The 13,773-nt window shown below is 50.3% G+C and overlaps 3 protein-coding genes across 6 annotated transcripts in view; 1 reads left to right on the forward strand and 2 right to left on the reverse strand.

The window, feature by feature from the left end:
* Positions 1-7,011, reverse strand: part of SEPHS1 (selenophosphate synthetase 1) — a 30,738-nt gene extending 23,727 nt beyond the window's left edge. For 2 of the 4 annotated variants that reach the window (XM_050803259.1, XM_050803258.1), the window contains exons 1-2: positions 6,718-7,011; positions 3,483-3,753 (exon numbers count right to left, since the gene is read on the reverse strand). In XM_050803259.1, coding sequence (XP_050659216.1) covers positions 3,483-3,675 — 193 coding nt within the window. In that variant the 5' untranslated portion in view covers positions 3,676-3,753; positions 6,718-7,011. Of the gene's footprint in view, positions 1-3,482; positions 5,955-6,006; positions 6,139-6,717 lie in introns of those variants that run through there. The other 2 variants (XM_050803256.1, XM_050803257.1) reach the window with 2 other exon arrangements.
* The window catches only part of PRPF18 (pre-mRNA processing factor 18), a 387,690-nt gene that overhangs the window by 93,753 nt on the left and 280,164 nt on the right, over positions 1-13,773 (forward strand). The gene's annotated exons all lie outside the window — the stretch shown is intronic.
* The window catches only part of PHYH (phytanoyl-CoA 2-hydroxylase), a 1,057,918-nt gene that overhangs the window by 58,367 nt on the left and 985,778 nt on the right, over positions 1-13,773 (reverse strand). The window lies entirely within an intron of this gene.

The raw sequence follows: 13,773 nt of genomic DNA on the forward strand, positions 1-13,773 counted from the left end.
CTGAGGCAGGAGAATTGCGTGAACCCGGGAAGCAGAGCTTGCAGTGAGCCGAGATCATGCCACTGCACTCCAGCCTGGATGACAAAGAGAGACTCCGTCTCAAAAAAAAAAAAAAAAAAAAAAAAAAAAGAAGAAAAGACATTTTATTTTTATATATTTTGTTAAATAAAATAGATTATAATTAATTCCACCTGATTCTTGTTATCAGGTTTTTAAAAATATGACTACTATAAATTTGAAAATTATACATGTGGTTTGCATTGTATTTTTGGACAGCACAGGTCTACAGTGATTGGTTTAGAAATCACCAACCACATTTCAAGGAAGGAAGAGAGAAGGGGTGAGCCTGAGATGCCCACAGGCCTTGAAAAACTAGGGTTTCAAATGGCAAGAGAGAGGGACGGTCCAGAGGGAAGGTGACTGGGAACAGAGGCAAATGCGGCAAGGTCGGGGAAGCGTTAAATACTAGACTGGGCAGGTTAGGTTTAATGACCAGGAGGCAAGAGGCAATCCTGCTGGAAGGTTTTCAGCAATACTGACCTCCTCTATCAGAAAGACAACCCAAGGCATCATACCACTGCCACCCAGCCCCACCCGCCCGCACCATCCCAGCAACAGCAGCAATCATAACTTGATAGCTCTTAGGTACCAGGCAACAGATGTCTCAGGTTCTAAGGCACACTTCTTTTAATGTTTCTTAGTTTGGATACATTTAGTAATTGTGTGTACATTTAAAAGCTATTTTGGTTAACCCTTCAATTAACACCATTTCTGAAGCCAGATAACATGACATTCAATTAGAAAAAAGTTAAAAACATAAAAGAGACTGGGCACAGGGGCTCATGCCTTTAATCCCAGCACTTTGGGAGGCCGAGGTGGGCGGATCACTTAGAGTCAGGAGTTCCAGAGCAACCTGGCCAACATGGTGAAACCCTATCTCTATTAAAAATACAAAAAAATTAGCTGGGTGTGGTGGTGCGTGCCTGTTATTCCAGCTACTTGGAGGGAGGCTGAGGCATGAGAATCGTTTGAACCTTGGAGGCAGAGGTTGCAGTGAGCTGAGAGTGTACCACTGTACTCAAACCTGGGTGATGGAGTGAGACTCTGTCTCAAGAAAAAAAAAAGTTAAAAAAATATACAGCCGGGCGCAGTGGCTCACGCCTGTAATCCCAGCACTTTGGGAGGCTGAGGTGGGCGGATAACCTGAGCTCAGGAGTTTGAGACCAGCCTGGTCAACAAGGTGAAACCCCATCCCTACTAAAAACACAAAAAAATTTAGCCAGGCATGGTGGCATGTGCCTGTAGTCCCAGCTACCTGGGAGGTGGAGGCAGGAGAATTGCTTGAACCCGGGAAGCGGAGGTTGCAGTGAGCCGAGATTGTGCCACTGCACTCCAGCCTGGGTGACAGAGTAAGACTTCATCTCAAAAAAAAAAAAAAAAAAAAAAAAAAAAAGGACAAAAAAACCACATACATACCATATATACGTGTGTACAGAGTGTATACACATACATGTATTATGCATGTAAGTACAGACATACATGGCACACCTACACACAACATTTTTGGTATAACAATGCAAAACAGTAATTTTTTTTTTTTTTGAGGCAGGGTCTCACTCTGTCACCCAAGCTGCAGTACAGTGGTGTGACCTCAGCTCACTGTAGCCTCCGCCTCCTGAGCTCAAGGGATTCTCCCACCTCAGCCTCCCAAGTAGCTGGAACTACAGGCGCACAACAGCAGGCCCAGCCAACTTTTGTATTTTTAGGAGAGACAGGTTTCGCCACGTTGCCCAGGCTGCTCTTGAACCCCTGACCTCGAGTGATCTGCCCGCCTTGGCCTCCCAAAGTGCTGGGATTACAGGCATGAGCCACTGCACCCAACCCCAAACAGTAATTATTATTTTACAGATTAGGAAGCTGAGGCTCAAGAGGGCTGGGTGACATTCACGACGTAATATGAGTGACAGTAAGTGACTGTGCCAGAGGAAGTTATAAATAGTAATTCTTACTTTATCCCGTAATGTTTTAATTTCATTGGTTTTTGAGCATTAAGTATTAATAGCTTTTTTTCTTGACAGTTATCTAACAGCTTCCTCAGTATATTCTCATTTCTCGACAAATAAGCCAACATCAAATCCAGCTAGCCCACGTGGTATTTCTCCAAAGCTTGACCATCAGCTGGACGGCAGGAACTGTTTTCAAACCGAGCTCCTGAAAGTCCTGCAGGTCACCAGGGACTGGGGCGTAACATTTCTGCCCTTCCAACCAGAGCAAGTCTGCTTTCATCTGCTTTCTCTATCTGGGAGGAAAGGAGACCCCAGGCTCATAATCAGTGAACTTTACAAAATAATGGCCAAAAAGAAATGAAATGAAAACCTTGGCTGGGTGTGGTGGCTTATGCCTGTAATCCCAGCATTTTGGGAGGCTGAGGCAGGCGGATCGCCTGAGATCAGGAGTTCCAGACCAGCCCCGCCAACACCGTGAAACTCTGTCTCTACTAAAAAGACAAAAATTAGCTGGGTGTGGTGGCGGGCCCCTATAATCCCAGCTACTCAGGAGGTTGAGGAAGGAGAATCGCTTGAACCCGGGAGGCAGTGGTTGCAGTGAGCCAAGATCTCGTCACTGCACTCCAGCCTGGGCGACAGAATGAGACTCCACTTCAAAAAAAGGGGAAGAAAACTGAGCAAGTCACACAGTAATTACAGAACATCCAAACCTCCAACACTATGTGTCCAACCCAAGTGATCATAGTCTTGTACCATGTACTTAATATACTGCACAAGAAACATGAATAAATACCCCGGGAGCCCAGAATTTGTTTCTAAGCTCTGTGTTTGGGAAAATTGAAATCACTCATGACATCAGGAATTTAGTAAAGAAAAAGACATTGCCCTCGTTCTAAAAGACAAGCTGGGGTCAAGAACAGATCCATTCAGTCCTGGGTCTGGAACAGTCCCACCTTCTCCCTGCAACACGATTTTCACCCAATGCACCCTGCAGACAACCCCAATGCTCTCCTGACACAGTCACTGCCATCCAAGTACAGTAAAAAAAGTTTTATTAAAAAAGTTTTGTTATATTACAGTAAAAAAGTTTTTACTGTAATATAACAATCTCAATCGCATAGTCCATAATTTAAAAACTGTCAAGAGTACCCCTCTTGATGCGTTTCAAGTACTTTCTCTATATAAGTTACAAGAACATAACATAGTTACCATTGATTGCTCTTCTAATCCTTCTCACAAAAATTCAAAAAAAATAAAAGGGGGTACAATGTACACTATTTGGGTGATGGCCACACTAAAAGCCCAGTCTTTACCATTATGTAATATATTCATGTAACAAAACTGCATGTGTATTCCCCGAATCTATAAAAGCAAAAAAATTAATAAAAAATAAATAGGCAACATGGGAGGAGAGAAATCTGGTTTTTGACTCACTGATTGGATTGCAGACCATCAAAGAAACACTGGGTTACCTACCAAGCCTTGGCATAACGGCTCCCAGAAACTGCTCATCTTCTTGGAAGTGGTTCTCTTGTAAAGATTCCAGCAATTTTTGCAGGACATCTTGGGGCACTTTGCAGCCTGTGCCCTTCAGTTCAGTGAATCTGGTTAGCCGGAAGCTTTTGTCCAATTCGTAACTTTCCGGGTTAAAGGACTCCCGCGTAGACATGGTTCTTGGGCCCCGCTCTCCTCACAGCTCAGCCCCTCCCCTCCCTCTGCGGGTTGGCTGGGTTCTTTATGGATCCACCTGGGTGTCACCAAAACACAAAGATGCCATGAAAAGAATTCCCACGGGAACCTGCCAGCGAATCAAGTGAATACATGACAGGAAAAAGTAAATGTGACAAGGGCTGAAATCATCAAGACCACTTATATTCATCACAGCAGAGCACATGACAAAATAGATCTTTTCATAAAGGGACTATGTCAGCACAGACATCTATGCAGGACCTGACATCTGGACTGTGGTTTTAACTGTGGCAAGAGGGCCAGCCCGCAGGTTCACATGACACTATGCCACCTTGAACAGCAAGTCCCAAAGGTTCTTCTAGGACTCAGCATTAGAACGGCACCTCTGGGCACTTCATATGTCAACCTGGAAGCACTGTGGTTTAGAAAGTGGCAGCCCTCACTAAGGTGACTTTTCTGGAAAATCTTTTGGTATCTTTTGCTTTAATCACATAGAAAAATGAAACGCTCAATACAAACTTGGCAGAAAAGGACATTAATGTAAATGCACTGGACAAAATTCTCCACGATGTTAAATCCTAATTTTAGAAAAACACGTTTTCCCTCTGTGTCCAGAGAATATACAACAAAAGGCTGGGCGTGGTGGCTCATGCCTATAATCCCGGCACTTTAGGAGGCCAAGGTGGGTGGATCACCTCAAGTCAGGAGACCAGCCTGGCCAACATGGCGACACCCCCGTCTCTACTAAAAGTACAAAAATTAGCCGAGGGTGGCGGTGCGCACCTGTAATCCCAGCTACTTGAGAGGCTGAGGCAAGAGAATCGCTTGAATGTGGGAAGCGGAGGTTGCCGTGAGCTGAGATCGAGCCACTGCACTCCAGCCTGGGCAACAGACTCTGCTCAATAAATAAATAAATAAACAAATAAATAAAATATACAATGCAATCCAAAACTAATAGGAGTCCTCTAAGGCACAACTTAAAAACTGCAATGGCACTTTAACACAGCAAGGTCTGTGTTCTTCAGCAGAATGCTTGGAAAGTTCTCTGAAGTGTTTCATGTAGTGCTATTTCCTAGAAAGCAAACATCTAGCCCAGCAAACTAGTACACACATCATTGACAAAATGTGCTACTCCTCATTACCATTTCATTGCAGAACCTTAACAATAAATTAAGCCATACTAAATCACCAGCATTTCGGCCCTGTGTACCACTGTTAGGTTTCTGGAACAAGCACTCCTACGTTTTTTAGCCTTTGGGGCTAAAGGAAAAAACATGTGTTCCTCGAGTTTACAAACCTCCAGACAGATACTTTATTGGGACTAGAATTACAGACACCCCAAGTTTTAAGGTCAGTTTCCCCTATAAAATTTATATTAAGAACATAACTCCCATTTATAGAGTTTTCCATCCCTTGGGATGCACATCGCTCATATAAATCTCAAGAAGCCCGAGTTTGGGCAGTAATCCAAACCGTCTTCACAAAAACACGGTTTGAGATGAGCAATGATTTCGGTGGGAAACGTAACAACTGAACAGGAGTCAGCCTTCCTACACGATCCCAAGCAGCCTCCCTGCCCAAAAAGAGCAGGCGCCGGCCGCAAGTGACAGAGAAGAGAATTTTGAAGCCATCTTAGAGTCAGGGGAAAGTTTGAATACCACTTTGACTTGGAAGGCGTTTCAACAAAAACAACGAAGTCCTTTCCTCAAAAAACACCTCGCATTTAACGCAGCCTCACCCCTACCAGGAAAAAAAAAAAAAGAAAAGAAAGAAAAAATCCAACTCACGAGGCATCCAGTTATTTTCCTACCTCCCATCTATATTCGTCTCCCGGCTCCCAAAAAGGTGGGGAGGAAAATTGTGGGGAGATCACTTCCTTTTAAAACACAATCTTCTCAGAGTTTTAAGGGGGGGGGAGTTTAAAACACCTTGTATCAGGAGGGCGCTCAGATTTAAAATTAGAAATGGTACGAAGGACACAAATCAGCCTCACATCCTAATGAAAAAGGTACCAGATTCTTACATTTTTGGAGGGCATGGGAAGGAGGAGGCGTGCTGGGGGAAATGTGCAGTGATTAGGGAACTAGGGGGATCCATTTGCATTAATAAGGGACGGTGCCCCGCGACCCCGCAGCCACATGTTTACGCCTTTAAAACAATGGCATGAATATTTAAAGCAACGTTTAGCCCTTTCCTTCCCGGGCACGTTTCCAGTTTGGTTTTTTTTTTTTCTCCTCCAAAGAGCGTGCGTAGCCGGGGAGCCGGTCAGCGGGGTGGGCCCGGCGCGCTGCCCCGCCAGCCCCGGACCTACCTCCCCGCCGGCCCCGCACAATGGGGCGCGCTCTCCAGGACGCCCGCGTCGGAGGCGGCCGGGGCGGGGAGCAGGGAGCCCGGGGACACCTTCGGGCTCAGGCCCTCGCCGCCGCCTCGGAAGGCCCAGCAGGCCCGGGCTGCGGGCGAGCGGCGGGACGGAGGCGGCAGCTCGGGGCCTCGGCCGGGCCATCCCTGTTCGGGCCGGCGGGAAGCGGCGGGAGGCGGCGGGTAGCGCGCGCGCGGCCCAGGAGCCGGGGAGAACGCCTGGACCCACCCGCCCCGGGTCGACGGGGCCCGCGCGGTGAGAGGGGGAGGCGGGGAGGCCCCGGAGGCGCCCCCGGACCCCGGGCCGGCCGCTCCCGCCGCGCGCACGGGCCGCCGCCGTCGCCGCGCAAAAATGTCGGCGGGCGAAAAAATTAACCCCTGCGTGGCCGCCGCCGCCCTCCCCTCCGCTCCTCCCCGCCCTCCCTCCCTCCTTCCCCGGCCCCGCGCGGCGGCGGCGGCGGCGCGGGCGGCGCTTCTTTTTTAAAGCGGCCCCACCAAGCCCGGCGCTGCCCCTCTCCAGGCAGGGCTGGCGGGGCCGGCAGCGCGCGGCTCCCCGGCGGTCCCGGGCGGCCCGGAGGGGGATTTGCAACGGCCGCCGCGGGCCTGCGGACCCGGATTCCCCTTTAAGCCTGCGCCTCCCCCCCGCGCCGGGCCCGCCGCTTACCGGCTCGCTTTGCGCCCTCCGCCTCCTCCCGAAAACGGGCCGCGGGCTGCTCCCACAATGCACCGGGCGCGGCCGGGCTCCCTTAAGCGTCGCCTGAATAAAAATGCCGCGCCCGGCGGCGGCGGCTGCGGCGGGGGCCCGGGCCCGCGCCTGAGCGCCGCGGGGGCTCGCGTGGCTCGGCGCGGCCCTGCGGGAGCCGGGCCGCCGCGCTCCCGCCGGCTGGGCGCGCGGGGGTCCTTTAAGGCCGGCCACCTCCCTTTAAGAGGCGGCCCGGGCTGCTGGGTGGTGGCGTGCGGCCCGGGAAGGGGGCGGGGGCGCCGTGCAGGCCCGAGCGCTGCAATGATTGGTCTCGGGGGAGGGGTGGAGGGTTGCAAACCCGAGGAGCGGTGGCATCCGTTGCATGATGCAAAAAAGGATTGATTTCAAAAGTTGCGAGTTGCATTGGCAGCCGCCCTTGGCGCCCGGGCCACCTTTTTCCCGGGCCCCGCGGCAAGGGCCGGGAACGCTTCCGCCACCTGGCCGGGTTTGACCGCGCGGCGCTCTGCGGGGCGTTGTACCTGCTCCCCGAGTGCGCAGCGGATCGTCCTGGAAGACAATGGCCAAGGGAACAATTTGCACAGGCGGCTAGGAGCCCAGGAAAAGCCGCCTGGGCGCCAGGGATAGGTTTTTTGAAAACACAAACGGCGCGTTAGATGCTTGGGGACTCCCAGCGTCTGTCCTTCCTATTGTTTAGCTCGGCTCCGGAGTTCACGGGAGCCTCGTGAAATGTGGAGACGTCCTGCAAAGTTTCTTGAACACTTCATGTGCGTGGTAGGAAGTCTAGGAAAAAGGTTTACGGTTCCCCCGCTGGTCGCATTGTTTGTCCTGCACATGTTCGAGCGAACATGGCAGCCGCAATCCTGGATGTGTTCGTATTGGCATCGAGCGGGGAGCTTCACGTCGTGAAGTAACTTTTTTCCGGGCTTTCGAGTTTCTAAAGCATTGCTGATGAAAATAAAGCAAATACTTTCAGATATCGTTTAGGGCTTCCCTCTAAAACAGCAGTGTGCAGGAATGCCGATCCAACTTTTCTAGGGAGTAGGTCAGCATTTCCCAAATGTGTTTGGGAGCAGAAATGTTTTGGGTCACTGGACCGTACTTTACGTGGCACGGCAGGTTGGCACGCTACGCAGATGCCCTTTTCGTTCTTAACATTTCCGCTTGCCAGTTGCTCCGGGTTTTAATCTTGGGCTGGATGCAGAAGGGATGCTACCTCGAAGACAGGCTGCTCCTGTCTTTGTGTCCTTTCTTCATACCCTGCAGTAAGTTTGCAAAGAACGTGTTAGCCTGCATTCCTTTATTTATTTATTTATTTTGAGACGGAGTCCCGCTCTGTCTCCAGGCTGGAGTGCAGTGGCGCGATCTCGGCTCACTGCAACCTCCGCCTCCCGGGTTCAAGTGATTCTCCTGCCTCGGCCTCCCCAGTAGCTGGGATTACAGGCGCCCGCCACTGGAGGATGGCTTCTCCCAGAGGGGAAGACAGGGTCACGGTTCTCATTAAGAGGGTATTATACTAGTCAAGCCCGGAGATGTACTTGAACTGAAAGCAAGGGGAATGCAGCCCAGGGAAGGGATTTGGTGTGATTTAGCTCGTAGGAAGGAGAGGAAGAAGGATAAGATGACCCCCAGGTTTCCAGTTTGCGGGGGTGAGGTGGGGGAGGGAATGAGGAGCGATGCTAATAATTGATCTGAGAACTGCTGAAAGGCAAACAAGTTTGGGGTGAGTTCGGCTTTGGAAATGTTAAATCTCAGGTCTGCCGGATGGTATGGGAGTGGGGCTCAGAGTTGCAAATCTCAGATCTGCCGGATATTCCAGACCAAAGTTAATAGGGAAACAGGTCTGGAATTTGGTGTGACGGTGGGGCTCAGAGATGTAAATCTGGGTGCCATCAGCATCTAAAAGGTGTTCGAAGCCTCCGTCGGAGGTGAGATTAACCCGGGAGGGAGAGCTCAGGACAAAAGTGAAAGAGACCTTGGACAGAGCTCGGCAGAACTGGGAAATCAAGTAGCGGGGCGGGACAGAGGCTGATCCCCGCTGTGTCTGTGGGAGGCCACCATCCTCAGAACCGGCTCTTCCTCCCCGCCTCCACCCACCACGAGCTCACTGGGAAGCAGTTCTCTGCCACAGAGGCCGTAAGCCACAGATGCCTTACTTCATCCAGGGCCACACTACAGCCTTGGCCCAGATCATCTGGCAGAGTCATGCCTCCTTTTCTTTGCCGGTGATGAGAGCTTCTTCCTTGGGTACTGCTTTGAGCTAGTCCTACGCTCCCCGCAACTCCCGGGCTCACCAGAACCCCATTCTAGGGAGCCATCCCCATTTTATTCTCAGGCTCTGCTGGTTCCGTCCGAGAGATGGTTCTCCTGGGTTGCAATGTCTGACTGGGGCTTATTAAAAATACCAGTTTACTGCTGAGCAGGGTAGCTCATGCCTGTAACCCCAGGGCTTTGGGAGGCCAGGGCAGGAGGATCACTTGAGGCCAGGAGGTTGAGACCAGCCTGGGCAACATAATGAAACCGCGTCTCTACAGAAAATTTTAAAAGTAGCCAGGTGTGATGGCGCATGCCTATAGTTCTAACTACCTGAGAGGCTGAGGTAGATCATTTTGAACCCAGTAGTTCAAGGCTAGATTGAGCTGTGATCACACCACTACACTCTAGCCTGAGTAACATAGCAAGACCCTGTCTCAAACAAAACAGAGCAAAACAAAAAGAACTAATTTACCAGCCTCACTCGAAAGATTACAGCTAGCAGATACAATGGGTTGAATTTTGTCCCCCACTAAAGGTGTGTTGAAATCCTGACTGCCCCCCATACCTGTGAATGTGGCCTTACTTGGAAATAAAATATTTGCAGATTTAATCAAGGTAAGATGAAGTCATACTCAATTGTGATATGCCGTAAATCTCTATGGCTCATGTTCTTAGAAGAAAAGGAATATTTGGAGCCGGGCGCGGTGGCTCAAGCCTGTAATCCCAGCACTTTGGGAGGCCGAGATGGGCGGATCACGAGGTCAGGAGATCGAGACCATCCTGGCTAACACGGTGAAACCCCGTCTCTACTAAAAAATACAAAAAACTAGCCGGGCGCGGTGGCGGGCGCCTGTACTCCCAGCTACTCAGGAGGCTGAGGCAGGAGAATGGCGTGAACCCGGGAGGCGGAGCTTGCAGTGAGCTGAGATCCGGCCACTGCACTCCTGGGCGGCAGAGCGAGACTCCGTCTCAAAAAAAAAAAAAAAAAAAGAAAAGGAATATTTGGGCTAGGCGAGGTGGCTTACACTTGTAATCTCAGCACTTTGGGAGGCCGAAGTGGGCAGATCACTTGAGGCCAGGAGTTTCAGACCAGCCTGGCCAACATGGCGAAACAAAAATTAGCTGGGCGTGGCGGCACACGCCTGTAATCCCAGCTTCTTGGGAGGCTGAGGCAGGAGAATCGCTTGAACCCAGGAGGCAGAGGTTGCAGTGAGCTGGGATCATGCCACTGCACTCCAGCCTGGATGACAGAGCAAGATGTCTCAAAAAAAAAAAAAAAAAAAAAAAAGAAAAGAAAAGGAAGATTTGGAGACAGCGACACAGAAGAGACACGGGGAACAGGGCCATGCATGTGAAGACCGAGACTGGTTGGAGCAATGCAGCTGCAAGCTACAGCAGAGGTTGCTGTCAGCACCAGAAGCTGGGAGAGGCAGGTTGGAATTCTTCCCTAGAGCCTTCAGAGGCAGCATAGCCCTGCTGACACCTTGGCTTCCCACTAACAGCCTCCAGGATTTAAACTTCCCAGCTTGCGGTCCTTTGTTATGGCAGCCATGGGAAAAGACTCCAGCAGGTCGGAGGTGTACGTGGTGGGGAAGGGATGCTAAGAATCCCCATTTTTCCAGGCTCCCTGGGTGATTCTGATGCTTTTAAAGAACACTGACCTAAGAATTCCACTTCCTCTGAAACCCAGAGGGACTAAAGGCTGCCTGTTCTGTACCTCACATGCTGCTCACCCCAAAGCAGCAAAGCAGCTCCAGCGACATCACCTTCCTGTCACCTGCCCTTCTCATTCAGGGCTCATGCCATCCAGCACTGCCATCGTCTGCTGCCAGAAGTGTCACTCCCCTGTATGGTTTGAATCATGCCCATTCAAAAGTGGCCCCTGCTCTGTCATCCCGGGGGATGGAGAGGGTCCATTCTCAGGAATGGCACGTGCTAGATGATGGATGTGCAAATCTGATGACCTTGACCTTAATTCCACTTTAGACACCCATTCTCATGGCCGTGCAATGAACCTTCTCCACCCTCGAAATCTTTCATTTTTTATTCGTTCAGAGATGAGCTCTTGTTATGTTGCCCAAGCTGGTCTCAAACTTCTGGGCTCAAGCAATCCTCCCACCTCAGCCTCCTGAGTAGCTGGGATTACTACCATGCTTAGCTAACCCTGGAAATCTTAAACACCAACACCCTCTCCCTCTTCCCTGAGTCCTCTCCTTTCTTTACATCTGACACCCACACTCTAACTTCATGGGAGCCACCAGTCTCCTGAAGTGGTTCATTTTCATTCTGTTCAGCTTGGACCCCCTGAGGTTAGTTCTGCAGCCTCATCTCCCCTCAACCGTCTTCAATGACCATGTTCACCCCCGAATGTCCAAACTTAAGCCCCTCTACCTGCCTTCCTTGTCCTTCCACTGGGCTGGAGAAAACTCAGAACTTAGAGATCCTGCCATGATGAGCATGTCATCCCCCAGTGCCAGCGGGCTTTTCTGACAGCTCAAAAATCCTTGAGGATGTTATTCCTGATGTTCATTATTCTCCCCAAGGGCTGGTTCACACTTTGCTGCCTTCAAGAGCAGATGCACCTTACAGAAAAAATTCATGTCCTCAGAGGAAACCCTGTAATTCCCGCACCTTTCCCTCGCCCTACTACACTCCTCTGACCTCCAGGGTCAGTGTCTCAGAGACAGCACTGCCCTCTGTCTGCTCCAGGCTGGTCCCTGCCTGTACCCTGACTTCCACCCCTCCAACAATAGCTAACCTTTGTTGAGGATTCACTGCATACCCCACTGCACAGTGTTTTAAAGCATTGACTCAGAGTTCTCCCCATAGCCCCCTGAGGTAGGTACTACTACATGTTTTTCTTTCATGGAGATGGGAACCAGAGTTCAGGCTAAATAAGTAATTTATCCAAGGTCACTGTCTTAGTTTGGGCTCCCCCAAAGTAGACCTGGAGACAAGGATTAGGGAGAAGGAAGTTAGTTAATTTAGGAGATGATCCTAGGAAACATAAGGAGGAAACAGAAGGGAGAAAGCCGGAAGGAATGTTAAAGAGTGGCTTACTGGCCGGGCGCGGTGGCTCAAGCCTGTAATCCCAGCACTTTGGGAGGCCGAGATGGGCGGATCACGAGGTCAGGAGATCGAGACCATCCTGGCGAACACGGTGAAACCCCATCTCTACTAAAAAATACAAAAAACTAGCCGGGCGAGTGGCGGGTGCCTGTAGTCCCAGCTACTTGGGAGGCTGAGGCAGGAGAATGGCGTAAACCTGGGAGGCGGAGCTTGCAAGCTTGCAGTGAGCTGAGATCCGGCCACTGCACTCCAGCCTGGGCGACAGAGCGAGACTCCGTCTCAAAAAAAAAAAAAAAAAAAGAGTGGCTTACTGCCGTGGGCACCTGGGACTCTGCCCTGTTGAGGCTGATCTGAGAAACGGTATGGAACACCCCCTGGGGCAGGCAGACGAATGACACACTCCAGTATGCCTATGTCCCAATCCCCAGAGCCTGTGACTATGTTATGTTATAAGGCAAAGAGGAATTTCAGTTGCAGATGGAATTGAATGCACTGATCAGAGCCAAGTGTTGTAGCTCATGCCTCTAGTCCCTGCTACTCAGGAGGCTGAGGCCGGCAGATTATTTGAGCCCAGGAATTCAAGGACACAGTGAGGTATGATTGCACCACTGCACTCCAGCCTGGGTGACAGAGACGCTGTCTCTTAAAATAATTAAAGAAAAATGTGCTCATCATTTGAGCTTAAAATAGGGTGGTTATCTTGGACAATCTAGGTGGATCCAAGGTAATCACAAGCCTTCTGAAAAGCAGAAGAGGGAATAGACAGCCGGAGAGATGGGAGCGTGAGAAGGAATTAGGCTGACACTGCTGGCTTTGAAGATGGAGGAAGGGGCCACAAACTGAGGAATACAGGTGCCACCTAGAATATGGAAAAGACAAGGAAGCAGGTTATCCTCTAGAGCCTCTAGAAGAGAATACATCTAGCTGATACCTTGATCTTAGCTTAATGAGATCCATGTCAGACTTCTGGCGCACAGAACTTCAGATCATAATTCAAGCTGTTGCAGGAAAGGGGCTGTGATCCAGACCCCAAGAGAGGAATCTTGGATCTCACAGAAGAAATAATTCAGGGTGAGCCGGGCGTGGTGGCACGCGTCTATAATCCCATCACTTTGGGAGGCCAAGGTGGGTGGATCACCTGAGGTCGGGAGTTTGAGACCAGCCTGACCAACATGGTGAATTCCTGTCTCTACTGAAAATACAAAAATTAGCCAGGTGTAGTGGCGGGCGCCTGTAATCCCAGTACTCGGGAGGCTGAGGGAGGAGAATCGCTTGAATCCAGGAGGTGGAGGTTGCAGTGAACCAAGATCGCGACACTGCACTCCAGCCTGGGTGACAGAGCGAGACTCCATCTCAAAAAAAAAAAAAAAAGAAAGAATCAATTCAGGGCAAGTCCACAGTGCAAAGCAAAAGAGCAAAAGCAAGTTTATTTTATTTTATTTATGTATTTCTTTAAAATGAGTTTATTAAGAGAGTAAAGGAGTAGAAGAATGGCTACTCCATACACAGAACAGACTTAGGGGCTGCTGGTTGCCCATTTTTATGGTTCTTTCTGGATGATATGCTAAACAAGTGGTGAATTATTCATGTCTCCCTTTTCAGACCATATAGGATAACTTCCTGTATTGCTGTGGCATTTGTAAACTGTCATGGCACAGGTGGGAGTGTAGCAGTGAGGACAACCAGAGGTCACTC

Source organism: Macaca thibetana, chromosome 9 (assembly GCF_024542745.1).
Source record: "Macaca thibetana thibetana isolate TM-01 chromosome 9, ASM2454274v1, whole genome shotgun sequence".
Taxonomy (NCBI): Eukaryota; Metazoa; Chordata; class Mammalia; order Primates; family Cercopithecidae; genus Macaca; species Macaca thibetana.